Source organism: Phyllopteryx taeniolatus, unplaced genomic scaffold (genome assembly GCF_024500385.1).
Source record: "Phyllopteryx taeniolatus isolate TA_2022b unplaced genomic scaffold, UOR_Ptae_1.2 contig_25, whole genome shotgun sequence".
Lineage (NCBI taxonomy): Eukaryota > Metazoa > Chordata > Actinopteri > Syngnathiformes > Syngnathidae > Phyllopteryx > Phyllopteryx taeniolatus.
In genome coordinates, this window is record NW_026903173.1 from 747,380 (window position 1) to 769,222 (window position 21,843).

At 47.3% G+C, this 21,843-nt stretch overlaps 1 protein-coding gene across 17 annotated transcripts in view; it reads right to left on the minus strand.

Annotated features, from left to right (window-relative positions):
- Window positions 1-21,843, minus strand: part of pdzd2 (PDZ domain containing 2) — a 162,283-nt gene that overhangs the window by 92,531 nt on the left and 47,909 nt on the right. For 14 of the 17 annotated variants that reach the window (XM_061765095.1, XM_061765093.1, XM_061765090.1 and 11 more), the window contains exons 5-7: window positions 19,624-19,769; window positions 14,769-14,901; window positions 13,593-13,646 (exon numbers count right to left, since the gene is read on the minus strand). In XM_061765095.1, coding sequence (XP_061621079.1) covers window positions 13,593-13,646; window positions 14,769-14,901; window positions 19,624-19,769 — 333 coding nt within the window. Of the gene's footprint in view, window positions 1-13,592; window positions 13,647-14,768; window positions 14,902-19,623; window positions 19,770-21,843 lie in introns of those variants that run through there. The other 3 variants (XM_061765097.1, XM_061765094.1, XM_061765098.1) reach the window with 3 other exon arrangements.

Sequence of the window (21,843 nt, forward strand, 5' to 3'; positions counted from 1 at the left end):
GGAATCATGAAGTCTTCTAAAACATTCTGGTACACTGTTGCGGTGACCTTGGATTTAAGAAAGCAGAGTTTACCAACACCTGCACTGGACATTGCACCCCAAATCATGACTGACTGTGGATATTTCGCACTGGACCTCACGCAGCTTGGGTTCTGTTCTGCACCCGTCTTCCTCCAAACCCTTGGACCTTGATTCCCGAATGAAAGGCACACTTTACTTTCATCGGAAAAGAGGACCTTGGACCACTGGGCGACAGTCCAGTCCTTCTTCTCCTTGGCCCAGTTGAGACGTTTCCTACGTTGGCTCAGGCTCAGAAGTGGCTTGACCACAGTTGTAGCTCATCTCTCGGATGCGTCGGAATGTGGTGGTTTTTGAAGCTGTCACTCCTGCCTCATTCCACTCTTTCTGGAGCTCTGCTAGATTCTTGAATCTTCTCTGTTTGATAATCCGCTGAAGCCCACAGTCATCTCTTTTGCTGGTGCAACTTCTGCCACATTTTGTCCTTCCACGAGACTTTCCATTGTTATGCTTGGACACAGCACTCTGTGAACAGCCAGCCTCCTTAGCTATTAACTTTTGTGGCTTACCCATCCTATGGAGGGTATCAATGATGGTCTTTTGGCCAGTTGTCAAGTCTGCAATCTTATCCATATTGAACCCAACTGAGACAATTGAACCAAATTGAAACAATTTAATGACAACTGGGGAAACCTGTGCAAGTGCTTTAACTTTAGTCGATTAGTGTGTCACTCCGTTTAAAACATTTATGGCCTGCAAAATTTGGCATTATTTATTCTACAGTATTCTATTTTTTTGGATTCCTGATTTCGTGGGTTTTATGAGCTAGAAGCCCAAATTAATCAAATAAACAAATAAATACCATAATTTCCCACGTATAATACACACATCCATATTACCGCAATTTCCTGTGTATAATGCGAACCCCTGTATAATACGTAACCCCAAAGTTGACCTCAAAATTCTGGAAAACCCTTCTACCTATGTATAATGCATTTTTACAATGCATGATTTTGCTTCTACCCTTATGATCAAAACATGAAGTATTATCTGTATTTTGTTAGTTTTTTTTATTCTGAAGTTAAGCACTTCATTTGAACACGTAATACTTTCTTTTTATGTACTTGTGCTTCTTTTGAAATTCACAACCCTACTTTTATTTAGTAAAAGAGAAAACACACAGTTGTGCTCATATGTTTGATTAATTGGGGAGAATTTGTAAGATGGGTACAGTTCTTGAAAGAAAACAAAGGACCAGGCGAAACACATTTAGTTTTATTTTAATGGGATTCAAATTAAACTGTCAAGCATTTCAGAAACGCATTATTATCAAACAAAACATAACCATAAAGAAATGTATGATGGTTGTTGTTCAGTCATCAGTGGTATTTAAAAAAAAGAATATTTCACAAATTCTGCCAGGGTATGTAAACTTATAAGCACAACTGTACATACAGTATATGCAGTCATACGTACCCCTGTCATATTGGAATGAAAGTGTAAGCTACACCTTTTTCATAGCCTCTAGGTGGCGCTGGCATATTGAAATGAACGTGTACCGCTTTTTCATAACCTTTAGATAGCGGCATGCATTTATAAAATGGGAAGAAAAAAAATAATTATTTTTCCTTACACCTATGTATAATGCACACCATTGATTTTTGAAATTTCTTTTTGGGAAAAAAATGCCCATTATACACGAGAAATTACAGTACTTGAAATTGTGGGCCCTGAATCTATAATCGATGAAAGTTTAACTTTTTGAAGGGAATAATGGAAATAAACAATAATAAATAATAAACAAAATATTCAAATTTTTTTTTTAAAAATGGTCTGTACATGGTAAAGTTTTTTTAAAAATCTGCATTCTACTCAAACAAAATAACAGTTAAAATGTATTTAAAATATTTACATGAGCGTGAATAAGTGACTGTACTTTAAAGGTCTCATGTTTTGCCAAACCAACTTTTACTAGTATTTGAGATGTAATATTGTCTCAATGGTGCCTCAGTAAATACGTGAAAAATTAATTAAAATCGTCCACGCATTCATGAGTTCCAGATATTTTTCTGCAGAGAAATCAGGTCTTTCGAATTTCGAATGTCACTAGCGAAGATGTCAGCCTACCTCTCTGTTCCCGAGCCAGCATTGTCAACATAACAAATGCGTCTGTTCTCACAAGTGGGGTCTTCTACACGGAGGCAACCAATAAGAGGAAAGGGGGCAGTCTTGGCCCCGGATACAAAACTGGGTCAAAAAGAAGTAGCTGTCAGAGGGGCCTTTTCTGGACACTTGTAAGACAAAACTAAGGTTTTGTTTTTTTAATGTCCATGTCCATGTTAGAGAGTCAATCTATGGAGGTCTAAATAGCCAAAATACGGGACCTTTAAAACAGAGTAATATGGGATGGCTTGCTGACAACTGACGCATTGTTGTGGTGCAATTCTTCATGGCCAGTTTAGGCAGAAAATATATATTTTGCGAGCCAAATAAAATATCCCTTCCTTGAGCCGTCATCTTACCGTGGTGGAGGGGTTTGTGAGTCTGAATGATCCTAGGAGCTCAGTTGTCGGGGATTGATCCCTTGTAGGTTTACCCAGGGCAAACAGGTCTTAGATTAGTCCCCAGACAAAGCATGGCTCCGACCTTCCTATCATCTTCTTCTTTTCCTTTCGGCTTGTCCCGTTAGGGGTCGCCACAGCGCGTCATCCTTTTCCATGAGAACCTATCTCCTGCATCCTCCTCTCGAACACCAACTGCCCTCATGTCTTCCCTCACGACATCCATCAACCTTCTCTTTGGTCTTCCTCTAGCTCTCTTGCCTGGCAGCTCCATCCTCATCATCCTTCTACCAATATACTCACTCTCTCTCCTCTGGACGTGTCCAAACCATTGAAGTCTGCTCTCTCTAACTTTGTCTCCAAAACATCGAACCTTGGCTGTCCCTCTGATGAGCTCATTTCTAATTTTATCCAACCTGGTCACTCCGAGAGCGAACCTCAACATCTTCATTTCCGCCACCTCCAGCTCTGCTTCCTGTTTTCTCTTCAGTGCCACTGTCTCTAATCCATACATCATGGCTGGCCTCACCACTGTTTTATAAACTTTGCCCTTCATCCTAGCAGAGACTCTTCTGTCACATAACACACCTGACACCTTCCTCCACCCGTTCCAACCTGCTTGGACCCGTTTCTTCACTTCCTGACCACACTCACCATTGCTCTGGACGGTTGACCCCAAGTATTTAAAGTCCTCTACCCTTGCCATCTCTTCTCCCTGTAGCCTCATTCTTCCCCCACCACCCCTCTCATTCATGCACATATATTCTGTTTTACTTCGGCTAATCTTCATTCCTCTTCTTTCCAGTGCATGCCTCCATCTTTCTAACTGTTCCTCCAGCTGCTCCCTGCTTTCACTGCAGATCACAATGTCATCTGCAAACATCATGGTCCACGGTGATTCCAGTCTAACCTCATCTGTCAGCCTATCCATCACCACTGCAAAAAGGAAGGGGCTCAGGGCTGATCCCTGATGCAGTCCCACGTCCACCTTAAATTCTTCTGTCACACCGACAGCACACCTCACCGCTGTTCTGCTGCCCTCGTACATGTCCTGTATTATTCTAACATACTTCTCTGCCACTCCAGACGTCCGCATGCAGTACCACAGTTCCTCTCTGGGTACTCTGTCATAGGCTTTCTCTAGATCTACAAAGACACAATGTAGCTCCTTCTGACCTTCTCTGTACTTTTCCATCAACATCCTCAAGGCAAATAATGCATCTGTGGTACTCTTTCTAGGCATGAAACCATACTGTTGCTCGCAAATACTCACTTCTGTCCTGAGTCTAGCCTCCACTACTCTTTCCCATAACTTCATTGTGTGGCTCATCAACTTTATTCCTCTATAGTTGCCACAGCTCTGCACATCACCTTTGTTCTTAAAAATGGGCACCAGTACACTTTTCCTCCATTCCTCAGGCATCTTCTCACGCACTAGAATTCTATTGAACAAGCTGGTCAAAAACTCCACAGCCACCTCTCCTAGATGCTTCCATACCTCCACAGGAATGTCATCAGGACCAACTGCCTTTCCATTTTTCATTCTCTTTAATGCCTTTCGAACTTCCCCCTTACTAATCATTGCCACTTCCTCGTCCACCACACTTGCCTCTTCTACTCTCCCTTCTCTATCATTTTCCTCATTCATCAACTCCTCGAAGTATTCTTTCCATCTACCTAGCACACTGCTGGCACCAGTCAACATATTTCCATCTCTATCCTTAATCACCCTAACCTGCTGCACATCCTTCCCATCTCTATCCCTCTGTCTGGCCAGCCTGTATAGATCCTTTTCTCCTTCTTTAGTGTCCAACCTGCCATACATGTCATCATATGCCTCTTGTTTTGCCTTTGCCACCTCTACCTTTGCCCTGTGTCGCATCTCAATGTATTCCTTTCGCCTCTCCTCGGTCCTCTCAGTGTCCCACTTCTTCTTAGCTAACCGTTTTCCTTGTATGATTTTCCTGTACTGTGAGGTTCCACCACCAAGTCTCCTTCTCTCCTTTCCTGCCAGAAGATACACCAAGTACCGACCTTCCTATCATGATTATGAAAATCCATCCATCCATCCATTTTCTACTTATCCGAGGTCAGGTCGCGGGGCCAGTAGCTTTAGCGGGGACGCCCAGACTTCCCTCGCCCCAGCCACTTCATCCAGCTCTTCCGGGGGGATCCTTCGGCGTTCCCAGGCCAGCCGAAAGACATAGTCTCTCCAGCGTGTCCTGGGTCCTCTGCACCCGGTGGGACGTGCCCGGAACACCTCAGCAGGGAGGCGTCAGGGAGGCATCCGACCCACAGCTCGTGACCATAGGTGAGGGTAGGAACGTAGATTGAGCTAAGCTTTTCGGTTTAGCTCCTTCTACAAAGTCCGCATCACTGCAGACGCTGCACCGATCCGCCTGTCGATCTCGTTCCATTCTTCCCTCACTCGTGAACAAGACCCCAAGATACTCAACTCCTCCACTTGGGACAGGATCTCATCCCCGACCTGGAGAGGGCACGCCACCCTTTTCCGACTGAGGACCATGGTCTCAGATTTGGAGTTGCTGATTCTCATCCCAGCCGCTTCACACTCGGCTGCGAACTGCTCCAGTGAGAGTTGGAGGTCATGGCTTGATGAAGTCAACAGAACCACATCATCTGCAAAAAGCAGAGATTCAATACTGAGGCCACCAAACCAGACACCTCTATGCCTCGGCTGAACCTTGAAATTCTGTCCATAAAATTTATGAACAGAATCGGTGACAAAGGTCAGGCTTGGTGGAGTCAAACCCTCACCGGAAACGAGTCCGACTTACTGCCGGATATGCGGACCAAACTCTGACTCCGATCGTGCAGGGACCGAACAGCCCGTACCAGGGGGTTCGGTACCCCATATTCCCAAAGGACCCCCCACAGGACTCCCCGAGGGACACGGTCGAACACCTTCTCCAAGTCCAAAAAACACATGTCGACTGGTTGGGCGAACTCCCATGCAGCCTCGAGGACACTGCAGAGTGTGTAGAGCTGGTCCACTGTTCCACGGCCAGGACGAAACCCACAATGCTTCTCCTGAATCTGAGATTAGACTTCCCGACGGACTCTCCTCTCCAGCACCACTGAATAGACCTTACCAGGGAGGCTGAGGAGTGTGATCCCTTTGGAGTTGGCCAATCTGCCAGTCCAGAGGCACTGTCCCCGATGTCCACGCGATGTTGCAAAGGCGTGTCAATCAGAACAGCCCCACAACATCCAGAGCCTTTAGGAACTCTGGGCGAATCTCATCCACCCCTGGGGCCTCTCCACCGAAGAGCTTTTTAACCACCTCGGTGACCTCTACCCCAGAAATAGGAGAGCCCACCTCAGAGAACCCAGAGTCAGTGTTGATGGTGCACTGCTTTCCCCTCCTGAGACGCTGGATGGTGAACCAGAATTTCCTCGACGCCATCCGGAAGTCTTTCTCCATGGCCTCACCGAACTCCTCCCATGCCCGAGATTTTGCTTCACCACCAAAGCTGCATTGCGCTTGGCCCGCCGGTACCCATCAGGTGCCTCAGGAATACTACAGGCTAAAAAGGCCCGATAGGACTCCTTCTTCAGCTTGACGGCATCCCTCACCGTTGGTGTCCACCAACGGGTTCCGGGATTGCCGCCACGACAGGCACAGACCACCGGCTCCAGTCGGCCTCAGCAATGGAGGTGGTCCACTCGGACTCGATGTCCCCCGCCTCCCCCGGAACATGAGCAAAGTTCTGTCGGAAGTGGGAGGTGAAAGGGGATTCTGCGAGACGTTCCCAGCAGACCCTCACAATACATTTGGGCCTGCCACGTCGGACCGTCATCTTCCCCCACCATCGGAGCCAACTCACCACTCGGTGGTGATCATTTGACAGCTCCGCCCCTCTCTATACCCGCGTGTCCAAGACATGCGGCCACAAGTCCGATGACACGACCACAAAGTCGATCATCGAACTGCGACCTTGGGTATCCTGGTGCCAAATGCATGCGTGGACACCCTTATCCTTGAACATGGTGTTTGTTATGGATAATCCGTGATGAGCACAGAAGTCCAATAACAGAACAGCGTTCGGGTTCTGATTGGGGGGGGGGGGGGGGGGGTGTTCTTCCCAATCACGACCTTCCAGGTCTCACTGTGATTGCCCACGTGAGCATTTAAGTCCACCAGCAGAACGATGGAGTCCCCAGTGGGAGCGCTCTCCAGCACCCCCTCCATGGACTCCAAAAAGGGTGGGTACTCTGAACTGCTGTTTGGTGCATAGGCACAAACAAGTCAGGACCCCACCCAAAGGCAGAGGGAGGCTACCTTCTCGTGCACCGGGGTGAACCCCAACGTACAGGCGCCGAACCGGGGGGCAATAAGTATACCCACACCTGCTCGGTGCCTCTCACTGTGCCTCTCGAGAGGACTGGTACCAGAGCCCAAGCTGTGTGTGGAGGCGAGTCAGAGTATATCTAGTCGGAACTTCTCAACCTCACGCACAAGCTCAGGCTCCTTCCCTGCCAGAGAGGTGACATTCCACATCCCTAGAGCCAGCTTCTGTAGCCGGGGATTGGATCGCTAGGGTCACTGCCTTCGGCCACCGCACTGCATCCGACCGCTATGGCCCCTCCCACAGGTGGTGAGCCCATGGGAAGGGGGACCCACGTTACCCTTTCGGGCTGTGCCCGCCCGGCCACCAGGCGCTCGCCTTCGAGCCATACCTCCAGGCCTGGCTCCAGAGGGGGGCCCCGGTAATCCGCGTCCGGGCAAGGGAAACCTCGATCCACTTATATTTTTCATCATAGGAGTCTTTTAGCCATGCTTTGTCTGGTCCCTCACCTATGAAAATTAGACTATGTTTTCTCTTGCTCGGATGCAGGTTACCAAGGCTCCCCAATGGAGCCAGGCTTGGAGGTCTGGCTTGATGGTGAGCGCCTGGTGGCCTGCACCCATGGGACCACTGGCACAGCCCGAAGAGGCAACATGGTGCAATGTGAGCTGGGTGACAGCCAAAGGCAGGGACCTTGTCAGCCCAATCTCTGGAGGCAGAAAGTGGTTGTAGGGACCTGGAATGTCTCTGGCAGGGAAGGAGACCTCTCCGGCAGGGAAGGAGCCTGAGCTGGTGTGTGAGGTTGAGAGCTTCTGAAGAGATATAGTTGTGCTTTTCTCGATACAGGGCTTGGGCTTCAGAACCAGTCCTCTTGAGAGGGCTTGGACTCTCTTCTACCCAGGGATTGCCCCTGGTGAGAGGAGCCAAGTAGGTTTGGGCCTGCATGTTGGGGTTCACCCTGATGGATGAAAGGGTAGCCTCTCTCTACCTGTGAGTGGGGGGATGGGTTCTGACTGTTGTTTGTGTCTATGCACCAAACAGCAGCTCAGAATATCCCCTCCTTTTGAAGTCCTTGAAGAGGGTGTTGTAGAGTAATCCTGCTTCCTTGGAGAGGGTGTTTGAAAGTAATCCTGCTGCGGACTTCCTCATTCTGCTGACTCGTGTGTGCAATGACATTGAGACCCGGAAGGGAGGAATGACCACCTCCAGAGTGGTGCTTTGTTATGGACTTCTGTGCTCATTATATACTGTCCAAAAACCCACCATATTCTAACATAAAGGTGATGATATGTGCACTTGGCATCAGGACACACTAGGCTGAAGTTCGATAATGGCCCTGTTACTGGACACTTCTTGAGACATTGAGTCCGAGGTGGTCATTGTTCCGTGCCTCCATGATTCAGGCAGCTGACTTGAGCTGTGGTGGTAATCACAGAATCACTTGTGGACTCCAGCAATTTACTCGCATGTAAAATCAATCTTCCCTGTTTGAAATTGAAATTTCATGTATCATTTACAGCCCTCAAAAAATAAAAAATAAATTATGGTTTTAATAAAGAAATATGGCACTGTATTGTTTAAAAATAGAATAAACAAGAATGTGAAGCAATAAATTAGTTTTATAAAGCGTAATTACGATACCCCTCCTTGAGCCGTTACATAATCGTGGTGGAGGGGTTTGTGTGTCCCAATGATCCTAGGAGCTAAGTTGTCTGGGGCTTTATGCCCCTGGCAGGGTCACCCATGGCAAAAAGGTCCTCGGTGAGGGACCAGACAAAGCACGGCTCCAAAAACCCCAATGACGAGTACAATTAATGGATTCAGGTTTCCCTTGCCCGGACGCGGGTCACCGGGGCCCCCATCTGGAGCAAGGCCTGGAGGTGGGGCTCGAAGGCAAGCGCCTGGTAGCCGGGCCTGCACCCATGGGGGCCGGCCGGGCACAGCCCGAAAGGGTAACGTTGGTCCCCCTTCCCATGGGCTCACAACCTGTGAGAGGGGCAATAGGGCTCGGGTGCAGTTCGAGCTGGGCGGTGGCCGAAGGCAGGGACCTTGGCGATCCGATCCCCGGCTACAGAAGCTGGCTCTAGGGACATGGAATGTCACCTCTCTGGCAGGGAAGGAGCCCGAGCTGGTGTGTAAGGTCGAGAAGTTCCGACTACATATAGTCGGACTCGCCTCCACACACAGCTTGGGCTCTGGTACCAGTCCTCTCGAGAGGGGTTGGACTCTCTTCCACTCTGGAGTTGCCCACGGTGAGAGGCGCCGAGCAGGTGTGGGTATACTTATTGCTCCCCGGCTCGGCGCCTGTACGTTGGGGTTCACCCCGGTGGACGAGAGGGTAGCCTCCCTCCGCCTTCGGGTGGGGGGACGGGTCCTGACTGTTGTTTGTGCCTTTGCACCAAACAGCAGTTCAGAGTACCCACCCTTTTTGGAGTCCTTGGAGGGGGTGCTGGAGAGCACTCCCGCTGGGGACTCCATCGTTCTGCTGGGGGACTTCAATGCTCACGTGGGCAATGACAGTGAGACCTGAAAGGGCGTGATTGGGAGGAACGGCCCCCCCGATCAGAACCCGAGCGGAGTTCTGTTATTGGACTTCTGCGCTCATCACGGATTGTCCATAACGAACACCATGTTCAAGCATAAGGGTGTCCACATGTGCACTTGGCACCAGGACACCCTAGGTCGCAGTTCGACTTTGTGGTCGTGTCATCGGACTTGCGGCCGCATGTCTTGGACACTCGGGTAAAGAGAGGGGCGGAGCGGTCAACTGATCACCACCTGGTGGTGAGTTGGCTCCGATGGTGGGGGAAGATGCCGGTCCGACGTGGCAGGCCCAAACGTATTGTGAGGGTCTGTTGGGAACGTCTGGCGGAATCCCCTGTCAGAAGGAGTTTCACCTCCCACCTCCGACAGAACTTTGCTCATGTTCCGAGGGAGGCGGGGGACATCAAGTCCGAGTGGACCATCTTCCGCGCCTCCATTGCTGAGGCCGCCGACCGGAGCTGTGGCCGTAAGGTGGTTGGTGCCTGTCGTGGCGGCAATCCCCGAACCCGTTGGTGGACACCAACGGTGAGGGATGCCGTCAAGCTGAAGAAGGAGTCCTATCGGGCCTTTTTGGCCTGTGGGACTCCTGAGGCAGCTGATGGCTACCGGCTGGCCAAGCGGAATGCAGCTTTGGTGGTCACTGAAGCAAAAACTCGGGCAAGGGAGGAGTTGGTTGAGGCCATGGAGAAAGACCTCCGGACGGCTTCGAGGAAATTCTGGTCCACCATCCGGCGTCTCAGGAGGGGGAAGCAGTGCACCACCAACACTGTGTATTGTGGGGATGGGGCTCTGCTGACCTCGACTCGGGGCGTTGTGAGTTGGTTGGGAGAATACTTCGAAGACCTCCTCAATTCCACCGACACGCCTTCCCATGAGGGAGCAGAGTCTGGGTTCTCTGAGGCGGGCTCTCTGGGGTTGAGGTCACCGAAGTGGTTAAAAAGCTCCTCGGTGGCAAGGCCCCGGGGGTGGATGAGATTCGCCTGGAGTTCCTCAAGGCTCTGGATGTTGTAGGACTGTCCTGGTTGACACGCTTCTGCAACATCACGTGGACATCGGGGACAGTGCCTCTGGATTGACTGGGGTGGTGGTCCTCCTTTTTAAGAAAGGGGACCGGAGGGTGTGTTCCAAATACAGGGGGATCACACTCCTCAGCCTCCCTGGTAAGGTCTATTCAGGGGTGCTGGAGAGGAGGGTCCGTCGGGAAGTCAAATCTCAGATTCAGGAGGAGCAGTGTGGTTTTCGTGCTGGCCGTGGAACAGTGGACCAGCTCTACACCCTTGGCAGGGTCCTCAAGGGTGCATGGGAGTTTGCCCAACCAGTCTACATGTGTTTTGTGGACTTGGAGAAGGCATTTGAACGTGTCCCTCGGGGGGTCCTGTAAGGGGTCCTTCGGGAGTAAGGGGTACCGAACCCCCTGATACGGGCTGTTCGGTCCCTTTACGATCGGAGTCAGAGTTTGGTCCGCATATCCGGCAGTAAGTCGGACTCGTTTCCGGTGATGGTTGGACTCCGCCAAGGCTGCCCTTTGTCACCGATTCTGTTCATAACTTTTATGGACAGAATTTCTTGGCGCAGCCGAGGCGTAGATGGGGTCCGGTTTGGTGGCCTCAGTATTGCATCTCTGCTTTTTGCAGATGATGTGGTTTTGTTGGCTACATCAAGCCGTGACCTCCAACTCTCACTGGAGCAGTGCGCAGCCGAGTGTGAAGCGGCTGGGATGAGAATCAGCACCTCCAAATCTGAGACCATAGTCCTCAGTCGGAAAAGGGTGGCGTGCCCTCTTCAGGTCGGGGATGAGATCCAGCCCCAAGAGGAGGAGTTCAAGTATCTTGGGGTCTTGTTCACGAGTGAGGGAAGAATGGAACGGGAGATCGACAGGCGGATCGGTGCAGTGTCTGCAGTGATGCGGACTTTGTATCGATCCGTTGTGGTGAAGAAGGAGCTAAGCCGAAAGGCGAAGCTCCCGATTTACCGGTCGATCTACGTTCCTACCCTCACCTATGGTCACGAGCTGTGGGTCGTGACCGAAAGAACAAGATCCAGGATACAAGCGGCCGAAATGAGTTTCCTCCGCAGGGTGTCCGGGCTCTCCCTTAGAGATAGGGTGAGAAGCTCGGTCATCCGGGAGGGGCTCAGACTAGAGCCGCTGCTCCTTCACATCGAGAGGAGCCAGATGAGGTGGCTGGGGAATCTGATTCAGATGCCTCCCGGACGCCTCCCTGGTGAGGTGTTCCGGGCACATCCCACCGGGAGGAGACCACGGAGACGACCCAGGACACGCTGGAGAGACTACATCCTTCGGCTGGCCTGGGAACACCTCGGGATCCACTGGATGAAGTGGCTGGGGAGAGGGAAGTCTGGGCATCCCTGCTAAAGCTACTGCCCCCGCGACCCGACCTCGGATAAGCGGTAGAAAATGGATGGATGGATGGATAATTACGATACATTCGGACAAGTCACAACAACAACTTTTAAAGAAGGCGTGACCTGGTGAGTGACATCACGAACATGGCCAGCTCGTCTCTGACATACAGTATAATGTCTTGTCGGTATTGACTCTCTTACTGGTTTTCAGCTTCAAGAGTTGCCAGTTGTGTGCCAGTCACAAGTGGAAGACTGGCACCAGATTGACAGCCTGGGCATTGTGGATGTGCTAGAGTGACTAACACTCAGGTTGAGCTTCAACAACTCTAGGTTGAGGAACTGGATGCCATCCAACAGCAAAAGGTAACCAGGCTGGTGACCAGCATTAGGAGGAAGTGCCAAGCTGTTGTGGCTACATATGATTCTTTCAAATGCTACTGAGGTCCCTGACGGTGTAAAACGAAGTATCAAATGGCATATTCCCAAGGGAGAGTGCAATCATCCAAGCCACCGAGTTAAAAATAAGAGAGGGGAATATTGCAGAGGATTTTGGCATTATTTTTAGAGCGCTATTCACGTTTCGTGTGTGGCTCATTATAAGGAAGCATGATCCTTAACTCATTCACTGCCAGCCTTTCCAGTTAACATGGATATTTGACTTGTAAAGCCGTCAATGGCAGTGAATGTGTTAAGTTGTACAGGGTAGGGCAGAAAGGACAGTTTGAAAAAAATAAACTCACTCAATAATAAATGGGAGCTGCAAACAAACTTTATTGACATCAATGTGTTCATATTGAAAAAGCATTTTACACAATCAAGAGTGGAAAACAACATCCATCATGTGGTGTCCAATTTAATTGATGTATTTCTGAAGGCGTTGATGGAAGGTGACTTCTGTTGATTTAGTCTGTGGTCTTTGGTCTTGTTTGATCTGTGTTACTGTGACCTTCATTCATTCCTCTACCGTTCCGCTTATCCTCACTAGGGTCGCGGGCGTGCTGTGGCCTATCTCAGCAATCTTCGGGCGAGAGGCGGGGTACACACTGAACTGGTCGCCAGCCAAACGCAGGGCACATAGAAACAAACAACCATTCGTACTCACATTCACACCTACGGTATTCAATTAACCTACCCTGCATGTCTTTGGGATGCGGGAGGAAACCGGAGTACCCGGAGAAAACCCACCCAGGCACGGGGAGAACATGCAAACTCCACATAGGCGAGGCCGGGTTTTGAACCCCTGTCCCCAGAACTGTGAGGCAGATGTGCTAAACCAGTCGGTCACCATGCCGCCATTACTGTGACCTCCGAGTGTTAAATTGAGATGATAAATAACTTCTTTGGGCCTGAATTGCGATGAAGCCCACACGGCCAGAGCATCAATCGTGGTTCTTAGTCCTTTTTTCGGTGACCACTTCATTTCCGGCTTTGCTGGCACTCCTTGGCCCCCTCTGTCCCCTGATTTGTTCATCTATGATTATTTTTTTGTGGGGACACCTCAAGGCTTGGTTGTATGTGTATTGACCCCGTACACTGGACAAGTTGATAGAAGCTATTCACGTGGAAGTCACACAAATCAACAGAGCAATGTTGGAGAAAGTGGAAGCCAACTACCATCAACCCCTTCCGAAATACATCAGTGAAAACGGACACCTCATAATTAATGTTGTTTTCCACACTTCATTGTGTCAAATGCTATTTTAATATGAACACATTGATGCAAATATCAATGTCACTTGGATTATGCAGTGTTACATCCAGTGTAAGGCAGCCAAAATGAGTCGGAGATGCTGACCAGATCTGGCAAACTGGTGGATGGGTGGTGTTGGAAACCTACATCAGATTCCCCCTGCGTGGAAAAGCACAAGGTTTTAATGTATGTAGGATGTCAGTGGGACTGTGCATAAAGGACAGGGGGCAGTGCCGAATCAGATCAGGAGAGCAGGGACTTAATTGAACAGTCTAGTGAGTGTTGGAGATAAAATGGTGTGAAAAAAATATACCACAGTAATAGTGACCAAAAATTATAACAATGTTGAAAAAGTACATTTAAAAACATTTAAGTACAGATACACGCACTGGAAGCATTGCTATAGATGTTATTTTGAATACTAAAAATTATGAAATCAGAAACCCTCTGTACTTTCTGAACATTAGAAATTGTAAATGGTGGCAACCAAAAGGAATTTTCATAAAATGTACTTAAAAAGGACTAAGTAATTATAACTAAGGAACTCTTATATCCGTCAGACAACCACTGATGCAAACAAAGGTGGTGAAGTTCTTATACCTCTGTATTTGACGTCTGACAATAAAATGCTATCCGATCCTATATAGTGGGAGGAATCCCTGAGCGAAGTGTGTCACAAAGTCGTTAAAAATAGTTTAATGCTATATCTCCACAATTTAGGACTACATAGTTCTTAGTGTTTGCACGTTTTCAGCAATTATCATCAAACATGTATATCCATCCATCTACTTTCTGTACCGCTTATCTTCACTAAGGTCACGGAGCTTAACCTAGCTATCTTCGGGCGAGAGGCGGGGTAAACCCTGAACTGGGCGCCAGCCATTCGCAGGGCATATATAAACAAACAACCATTCGCACTCACATTCACATCTACGGGCAATTTAGAGTCTTCAATCAAACTACCACGTATGTTTTTGGGATGTGGGAAGAAACCGGGGTACCCGGAGAAAACCCACGCAGGCACAGGGAGAACATGCAAACTCCACACAGGCGGGGCCGGGATATGAACCCCGGTCCTCAGAACTGTGTGGCAGATGTGCTAACCAGTCGCCCACCGTGCCACCTCAAACATGTAAAATATATCAATAAACAATCTCTGAATTCACTTTACAAGGTCTGGGGGTTTGTACTGCCATCTTAATCAACCAAGGTGGTGAGGAAGGACAAGGCAATACAGTAAATGATCATATTGCATTTCCTTCTTGATTAAGTGTGTGTTACCCTGCTGGCAATGACGAGCTGGACTAGACCTGTAGCAGAGCGGAGGATAGAAACAGCCTCTTGATGGGTAAGACCCACTAGCGACTGACCATTTATCATCAGCAACTCATCACCAGCTTGAAGACGGCCATCCCTGTAACACAAGTGTAAATGTATGAAAACTGTGCTTGTTACAGATAACACACAAGAAACAATAGTTCTATAATAATAATAATAATAATAATTTAATAACGTCACGGTGGACGACTGGTTAGAAGGTCTGCCTCACAGTTCTGAGGTCCGGGGTTCAATCCCCGGCCCCGCCTGTGTGGAGTTTGCATGTTCTCCCCGTGCCTGCGTGGGTTTTCTCCGGACACTCCGGTTTCCTCCCACATCACAAAAAACCTGCGTGGTAGGTTAATTGACAACTTTAAATTGCCCGTAGGTGTGAATGTGAGTGCGAATGGTTGTTAGTTTGTATGTGCCCTGCGATTGGCTGGCAACCAGTTCAGGGTGTACCACGCCTCCTGCCCGATGATAGCTGGGATAGGCTCAAGCACGCCCACGACCCTAGTGAGGAGAAGCGGCTCAGAAAATGGATAGATGGATGGATAGTAATAATAACAATAATAATAATAGCCTGGAGGTGGGGCTCAAAGGTGAGGTAATGTGGGTCCCCCATCCCATGGGCTCACCACCTTTGGGAAGGGCCATAGGGGTCGGGTGCAGTGTGAGCTGGGCGGTGGCTGAAGGCAGGGATCTTCGATCCGAGTTGGGATTTGAAGATGTAGAGATCTGAACAGTCGTGTAGCGGTTTTGGGAGTGGATTCCACGCGGTGGGAGTAGAGATGGCGAAGGCTCTGTCCCTAAAGGTTCGATGCTTTGTCCGGTGACGCGGAGAGAGAAGGTTATTGTCGGAGGAGCAGAGGCTATTGGGAGGGGGTGTGGTGGTGGAGGAGGTCGGAAAGGTAAGAGGGGGCTTGATTATGGAGGGCTTTGTGAGTGAGTAGGACAACTTTGTACTAGATGGGTTGTGGAATGAGGAGCCAGTGGAGTTTCTGAAGGACTGGGGTGATGTGGTCTCATGAGTGGGTGTGAGTGAGCAAGCAGGCAGCTGAGTTTGGTGAGAAGTTTGGTGGATGAGCCGAAAAGGATGCTGTTCAGTAGTCAAGTCTTGATGTGGTGAAAGCATGGATCAGAGTTTCAGCTGCGGTGAAAGGAAAGTGATGGGCGGAGAAGGGGAAATATTCTTGAGGTGGAAGAAAACAGTTTTTGTGATGATGTTGATGTGGGTCTCAAACGTGAGGTAGGTGTCGAAGACTACTCCTAGGTTGCGGATGTGAGGGGAGGAAACCACTGTGGTGTTGTCAACAGAGCGGCAGAAGTTACTGGTGTGTTTGGGGAGGAATTTGGGACCAATGATTAACATTTCGGATTTATTGCAGTTGAGTTGTAGAAAGTTGGCTTACATCAAGGATCTGATGTCAGTGAGGCAGTTGGTTAGAGTGGAGTTGGTTGAGAAGGTTATGGATTTGGTGGAGATGTCCAACCCCAATTCCAATGAAGTTGGGATGTTGTGTTTAACATAAATAAAAACAGAATACAATGATTTGCAAATCATGTTCGACCTACATTTAATTGAATACATTACAAAGACAAGATATTTAATGTTAAAACTGATAACCTCGATTGTTTTTAGCAAATAATCTTTAACTTGGAATTTTATGACAGTCTTTGATGACGCTCAATGGGATAGGGTCCATTGTGCAGAAGGAGGTCTTAATATTGGACATAAGTTTGGAGAGGTCTGTGGAGGTATTAGGGGAGAGGAAGCTTCGAGGCTGAGTGGTGGGGGGAGGTGGGTCAATATTAAGGGAGGGCGGGACACAGGCCCTGACGGAGGTGCTGATGTTGTAGATGTTTTTTTTTTTCTGAAGGTAGGAGATGGAGTTACATTTTTCATTTGTGAAGGAGTTGGATGTGTGATCACTGGGTTTGAGTAGTTTATTTATTGTGAACAAGCAAGCCTTGGGGTTGTTGGAGCTGGACTGATGGGAGTAGTTGGTGGACCGGGAATCATTGATAGCATCTTTGTATTGATGAAGGGAGTCAGTGTAGGCTTGGAGGTGGATGGTTAGGCCGTTTTTCCTGTGGAGTCTTTCAAGCTGTTGTTGGTGGGATTTCATTTTATGGAGTTCAGGTGTGTAATAGGGAGCGGAGTTAGTGAATGATACTGTCCTGATTCGAAGAGGAGCCAATTGGTTAAGGCAGAAGGAAAGAGTGTTGTTGTAGTGGTTGACCAGGTAAGTAGGATTATTTGACAGAGGAGGCAGGGAAATAAACAGGTAGGTGGTGATTTGGGCAGAAAGAACTGTAGAGGGGATGGATTTCAGGTTTCTAAATGTTATCGTACGTTTTTCTTTGGAAAGGGGGTAGTGTTGATGTCGATGAGGATTGTCAGGTGGTCGGAGATGGGGAGACTGATGCGGGTCAGTTGTTTAATGGTGGGACAAGTGGAACAGACCAGATCCAGGATGTTCCCGTGGGTGGGAAAGTTAACGTTGGATGAAATTAAAGCAGTGGCGTAGCACCATGAATTACGTGGCGAGTTTACAGTTTGTGTTGTCAAGATGGAAGTTGAAATCACCAAGTAGGATAATGGAAGGAGAGGTGGCAGGCAGCAGGGTCAGGTATTCAGAGAAATATGAGAAAAAAGAGTTTAACTTTGGAGGATGGTAGATGATGACAATGACCATTGGAGTAGGGCCAGACAGTTTGAAACCCAGGTCCTCATGAGTCAGATGAGGGGATGGAAACTGTGGTTGTTTTTATGCGTTCTTTGAAAAAGACAGCGACTCCACCTGCCCGCCCTCCACAGCGAGGCTTGTCAAAATAAGTGGTGTGCTGTTTTAGTTCGTAAAAAATGGTCTAGAGGTTTTTGCCAAGTTTTAGTAAGACAGATGAGGCCCAGTTTATTGTCAGTTATGAACTCATTTAGGATGAGGCCTTTGTTGTTGAGGGAGAGTGTGTTGAAAAGAGCCAGTTTAAAGTGATGCTGCATTGTGATTGGCTGAGATGATAGTGGGAGGGGGCAGAGATTGGCCGGATTTGCATGGTGTTTGTTGTGATGACATCGTGCCATAGTGGGAGAGCGGTGCCACCAGAGGGAGGGAATGGAGTTTGACGATGAAAAGTTGTAGACGATCATTCGGCCACAGCCCCTATGTCGAGAATGGTATCTGTGAAGTGATCCATTTTGCCAGGGCGTGTTCAGGTTATTGAGCCAGGGGAAACGGCGGCATCTTCCCGTCGGCGATGTTAGCACCAAGCTAGCAAGGCTGGTGGGCTGCGTGCCGTTGGAGGATGCTAGCACAGGGCTAGTCAGCGGAGGCTGGCGGGAGGTTGGATGCTCATGAGATAGAAGGACGCGTCGAAGCAGCCCAGCAACATGGCGGTAGCCAAAACGCGTATGTATCATATTTGACTCCTTTTAGTCAGTAGCAGAGGTGGGTAGCATTGTGGGAAAAGTACTGTTACTTAAGAGTAAAAACTCAAGTAAATGTAAAAAGTAGTCATCCAAATAATTACTTGAGTAAGAGTACATTCAGTGTAAAGTATTGAGTGAAAAAACCATTCAATTACTGAGTAATTGGTGATTAACTTCTGATTTATTTGTTTTTGAATGTCTAATAGACAAAAACATAAAATAGCAATATGCAAATTCCGACATTGCCGAACAATATTACTTTAACTAAATCGAATAAATTCAATCTTTTTTTTAAATGACAAAAGCTAAGGCAAATTTAGCCACAAGAAAGTCTTACATTAACTTTCTTTATGCTTGTGAAACAGCACCATAGGTTCACCAGGCAGAGATTAAACCACGAACAAGGCAGTATAGCTGTTCATTTTGAAAGTCTACACTTTTCGATTTAAAAATGCTTCTTTGCTTCTTTAATCACCATTCTTAACCTTGCTCTTCTGCTTTTGTCTGCCTTTACCTTACCATGCTATTTGTTGTAATTTCTGTATGCTTTAAATATTGTTTTTAAAGGGGTTGTAGCACTTTGAGACTTCTTTTAAATGTAAAGTGCATTATAAAACTTCCATCCATCCATTTTCTTTTACTGTTTATCACTAGGGTCACGGGCTGCTGGTGCCTATCCCAGCTATCTTCGGGCGGGAGGCGGGGTACACCCTGAAACGGTCGCCAGCCAATTGCAGGGCACATTGAAACAAACAACCATTCGCACTCACATTCACACCTACGGCATTTTAGAGTCTTCACTCAACGTGCCACACATGTTTTTGGGATGTGGGAGGAAACCGGAGTGCCCGGAGAAAAGCCACCTAGGCACGGGGAGAACATGCAAACTCCACACAGTCTGTGAGGCAGATGTGCTAACCAGTCGGCCACCGTGCCGGCTCATTCCAAAACCTATTATTATTATAATTATTATTATTATTATTATTACTACTAGTAGTAGTAGTAGTAGTAGTATTGTCAGTAAGGTATGCATAGATTGAATGTAATGGAGTAAAAGTAGCATTTTATTCACAAAAATACTCAAGTAAACAGTAAATAGTATGTTGGATTAAAATTACTCTGACAGGCAGAATTAATCTAAAAAGTGTTTTTGGCAGAATTTACTGTCCTTAATAGCATAAATGTAACACCTTACTATCCATCTCTGGCCTGTAGTCTGTCCTATTTTAAAGTATACACTTATCACGTTCAAAGAACTTCTTTTGATTTAAGAGTGATTAGATTTTCAAATGTTGTTTTTATAATTACAAATAAAATAAAATGTAAAAAATTCTTGCGAGAAAAATGCCCAAGAAAACTCACTCGAGACTAGGCAATGGAAAGCCAAACCTGTGAATTGTTCCTCCCTCCTCAATACGAGCTATGTTAATACCATGTTGAGAGCGCTTGGAACCACGCCCCCCAGTAATCTGTATGCCCAAACCCTCTTGAGCTTTCACCAAATGGATTTTCCAGATGTGGCAGCCCTCCCTCAGCTATGAGAAAGGACAAAAACAAAAACAGAGAATATGTAAACATTGTTTGTTGTTACATAGTACAACTGATTTCTCAAAAAAACAAAAGCAAACAAACAAAAAAACAGAATCTTAAATGAGCATTAAAACCTATGTTTTGGGGATTTTCACAGGTGTCTCGTAAAATAAGCAAGTTTTGAGGTGGCGACGAGGAGAGTCATGAGTGCAGGTGATTAATTGCAGGCAGTCAAAACGTTTGAATTCATGTTACTGATGAGATGCGGTCATTTGTTAGGTCTGAAAGTAGTAAGCCTCATGAAATGGAGCGGACCAGCAAAGGCGCGGGTTTAAGATAGGACATGGAGGCAAAGCAACGGTATTCGGTTAAGAAGAGTAATGTTATCTGAATGCAAAACTGACATAGTAACATCGGGAAATAACCTCACTTTTTTCCAATCTTTCCAGGTTTTGCCAGGCACACAGATCCAGCGGTTTTGATCCGTAGCGACAGGACAAGTTCACCTGGCTCAAACATACTGAGGAATGTATGCTTTATACAGTAATATTTGCCAAATGCACTGTGGCCACACGCAGTAGTCACATGCTGTTGTTAGACAGCCGGCCACAAACTACAGGCTGAATTCCTTAAAGCGTCATGAGATGACGGCTATCCATAAATCGGCAAAAGAAATGGAAAAAAACATCATTAAAGGTAGCAAATGGAAACACTTTGGATGTTAAAAACAACATCTAACATCCGTTTTCAAAAAAAATATTCACTGTGTGAATACTTTTTAGGCATAACACTGCCACATGTATTCTTTAAGAATCAAATAATCTGCAAGCCATTTATAAAACATTGGAAGGAAGAGGAATATGTAACACTATTACGAAAAGTTTTTCCTTGTGGAAACCTCACAATGCTTTGTTTCTAGTCATTAGCATTTGACTGTTTAGAACAGGCATTCGAAAACGTTTTGGGGGCAGGGACCCCTTACAGTGGAGATATGTTTTTCCAAGGACCCCCTCGTAATTACAACACCAATTAAACATCTCTTTTCAAGTGAAAAAAAACCCGGCCGAACAGATAAAATCATTAGACTTTACACCGATTTTATCGGCCTGATCGGTATCGACCGATAATTAGCATTTTATGGTGATCGGCGTTAATGTCATAATTCACCGATCCGATCAATAACCTCATTGATCGGCTCCGCAAAAGACATTGACTCCGCATCGCCATCGTGAACAGTATATTTGAATCCAAAAGCTAGATTATTTTTAGCCTTGTCGCGTGTCTTTTGACGTAGTACTGTAAACAACTGACGGCCAATAAAGTTATTTTAAAAAATTTAACAAAATGTCGGCGGTGTGGAACAGACAACATGTCTGAGACAGACAACACCTAAGGCCCGGATCAGACTAAAAGACAAATTTGTCAGACTACTGCAATAAAATCATCCCGTTTTTTACAATCATTGGCTTTATCTGGTCCACTCAAATGCGACCGGAAGCACTCGTTACCATGGCAACGACAACAAGAGTGGATCGCGCCGACTGTATTCTAAGGACAACATGGGGAAAAAGGTGTGTTCGTCGTCACCGGTGCTCAGGACAAGAGAGGACGTTCGTTAAGGCTTGCTTGAGGTATGTTCACGTACTTTTAATACGATACGGCTCGCAAGCAGGTAACAAAAACGTTATGTAGCCTATCAAGCTCATGCTAACGCTAACGTTTGTACGTAAACATGCCGCTGTTCTGTCAAATCATGCTGTAAAGGTTCGGTGTGGGTGAAGTAATTTAATTACAATGAATAAATGTAATTACAGTAAGTTATCACCCACATCTGCCTCACAGTTCTGGGGACTGGAACCTTATCGGTTATCGCCTCCATCACGGTCCCCATTACAGGTGCAGATTTTCTGTGTGCTCATGGACAACTTGTTGATATTGCTAACCGCCGTTTGATTGATGCTGTGTATTTCGCTACTTTCCGTGTGAAGCTGGGGGACTTGGGCCGTTAACACGCTAATTATTTATCATCAGGTGACGTTTTTCAGTGTTTGCTGGCAGATTTTCCGTCGCTAACAACTC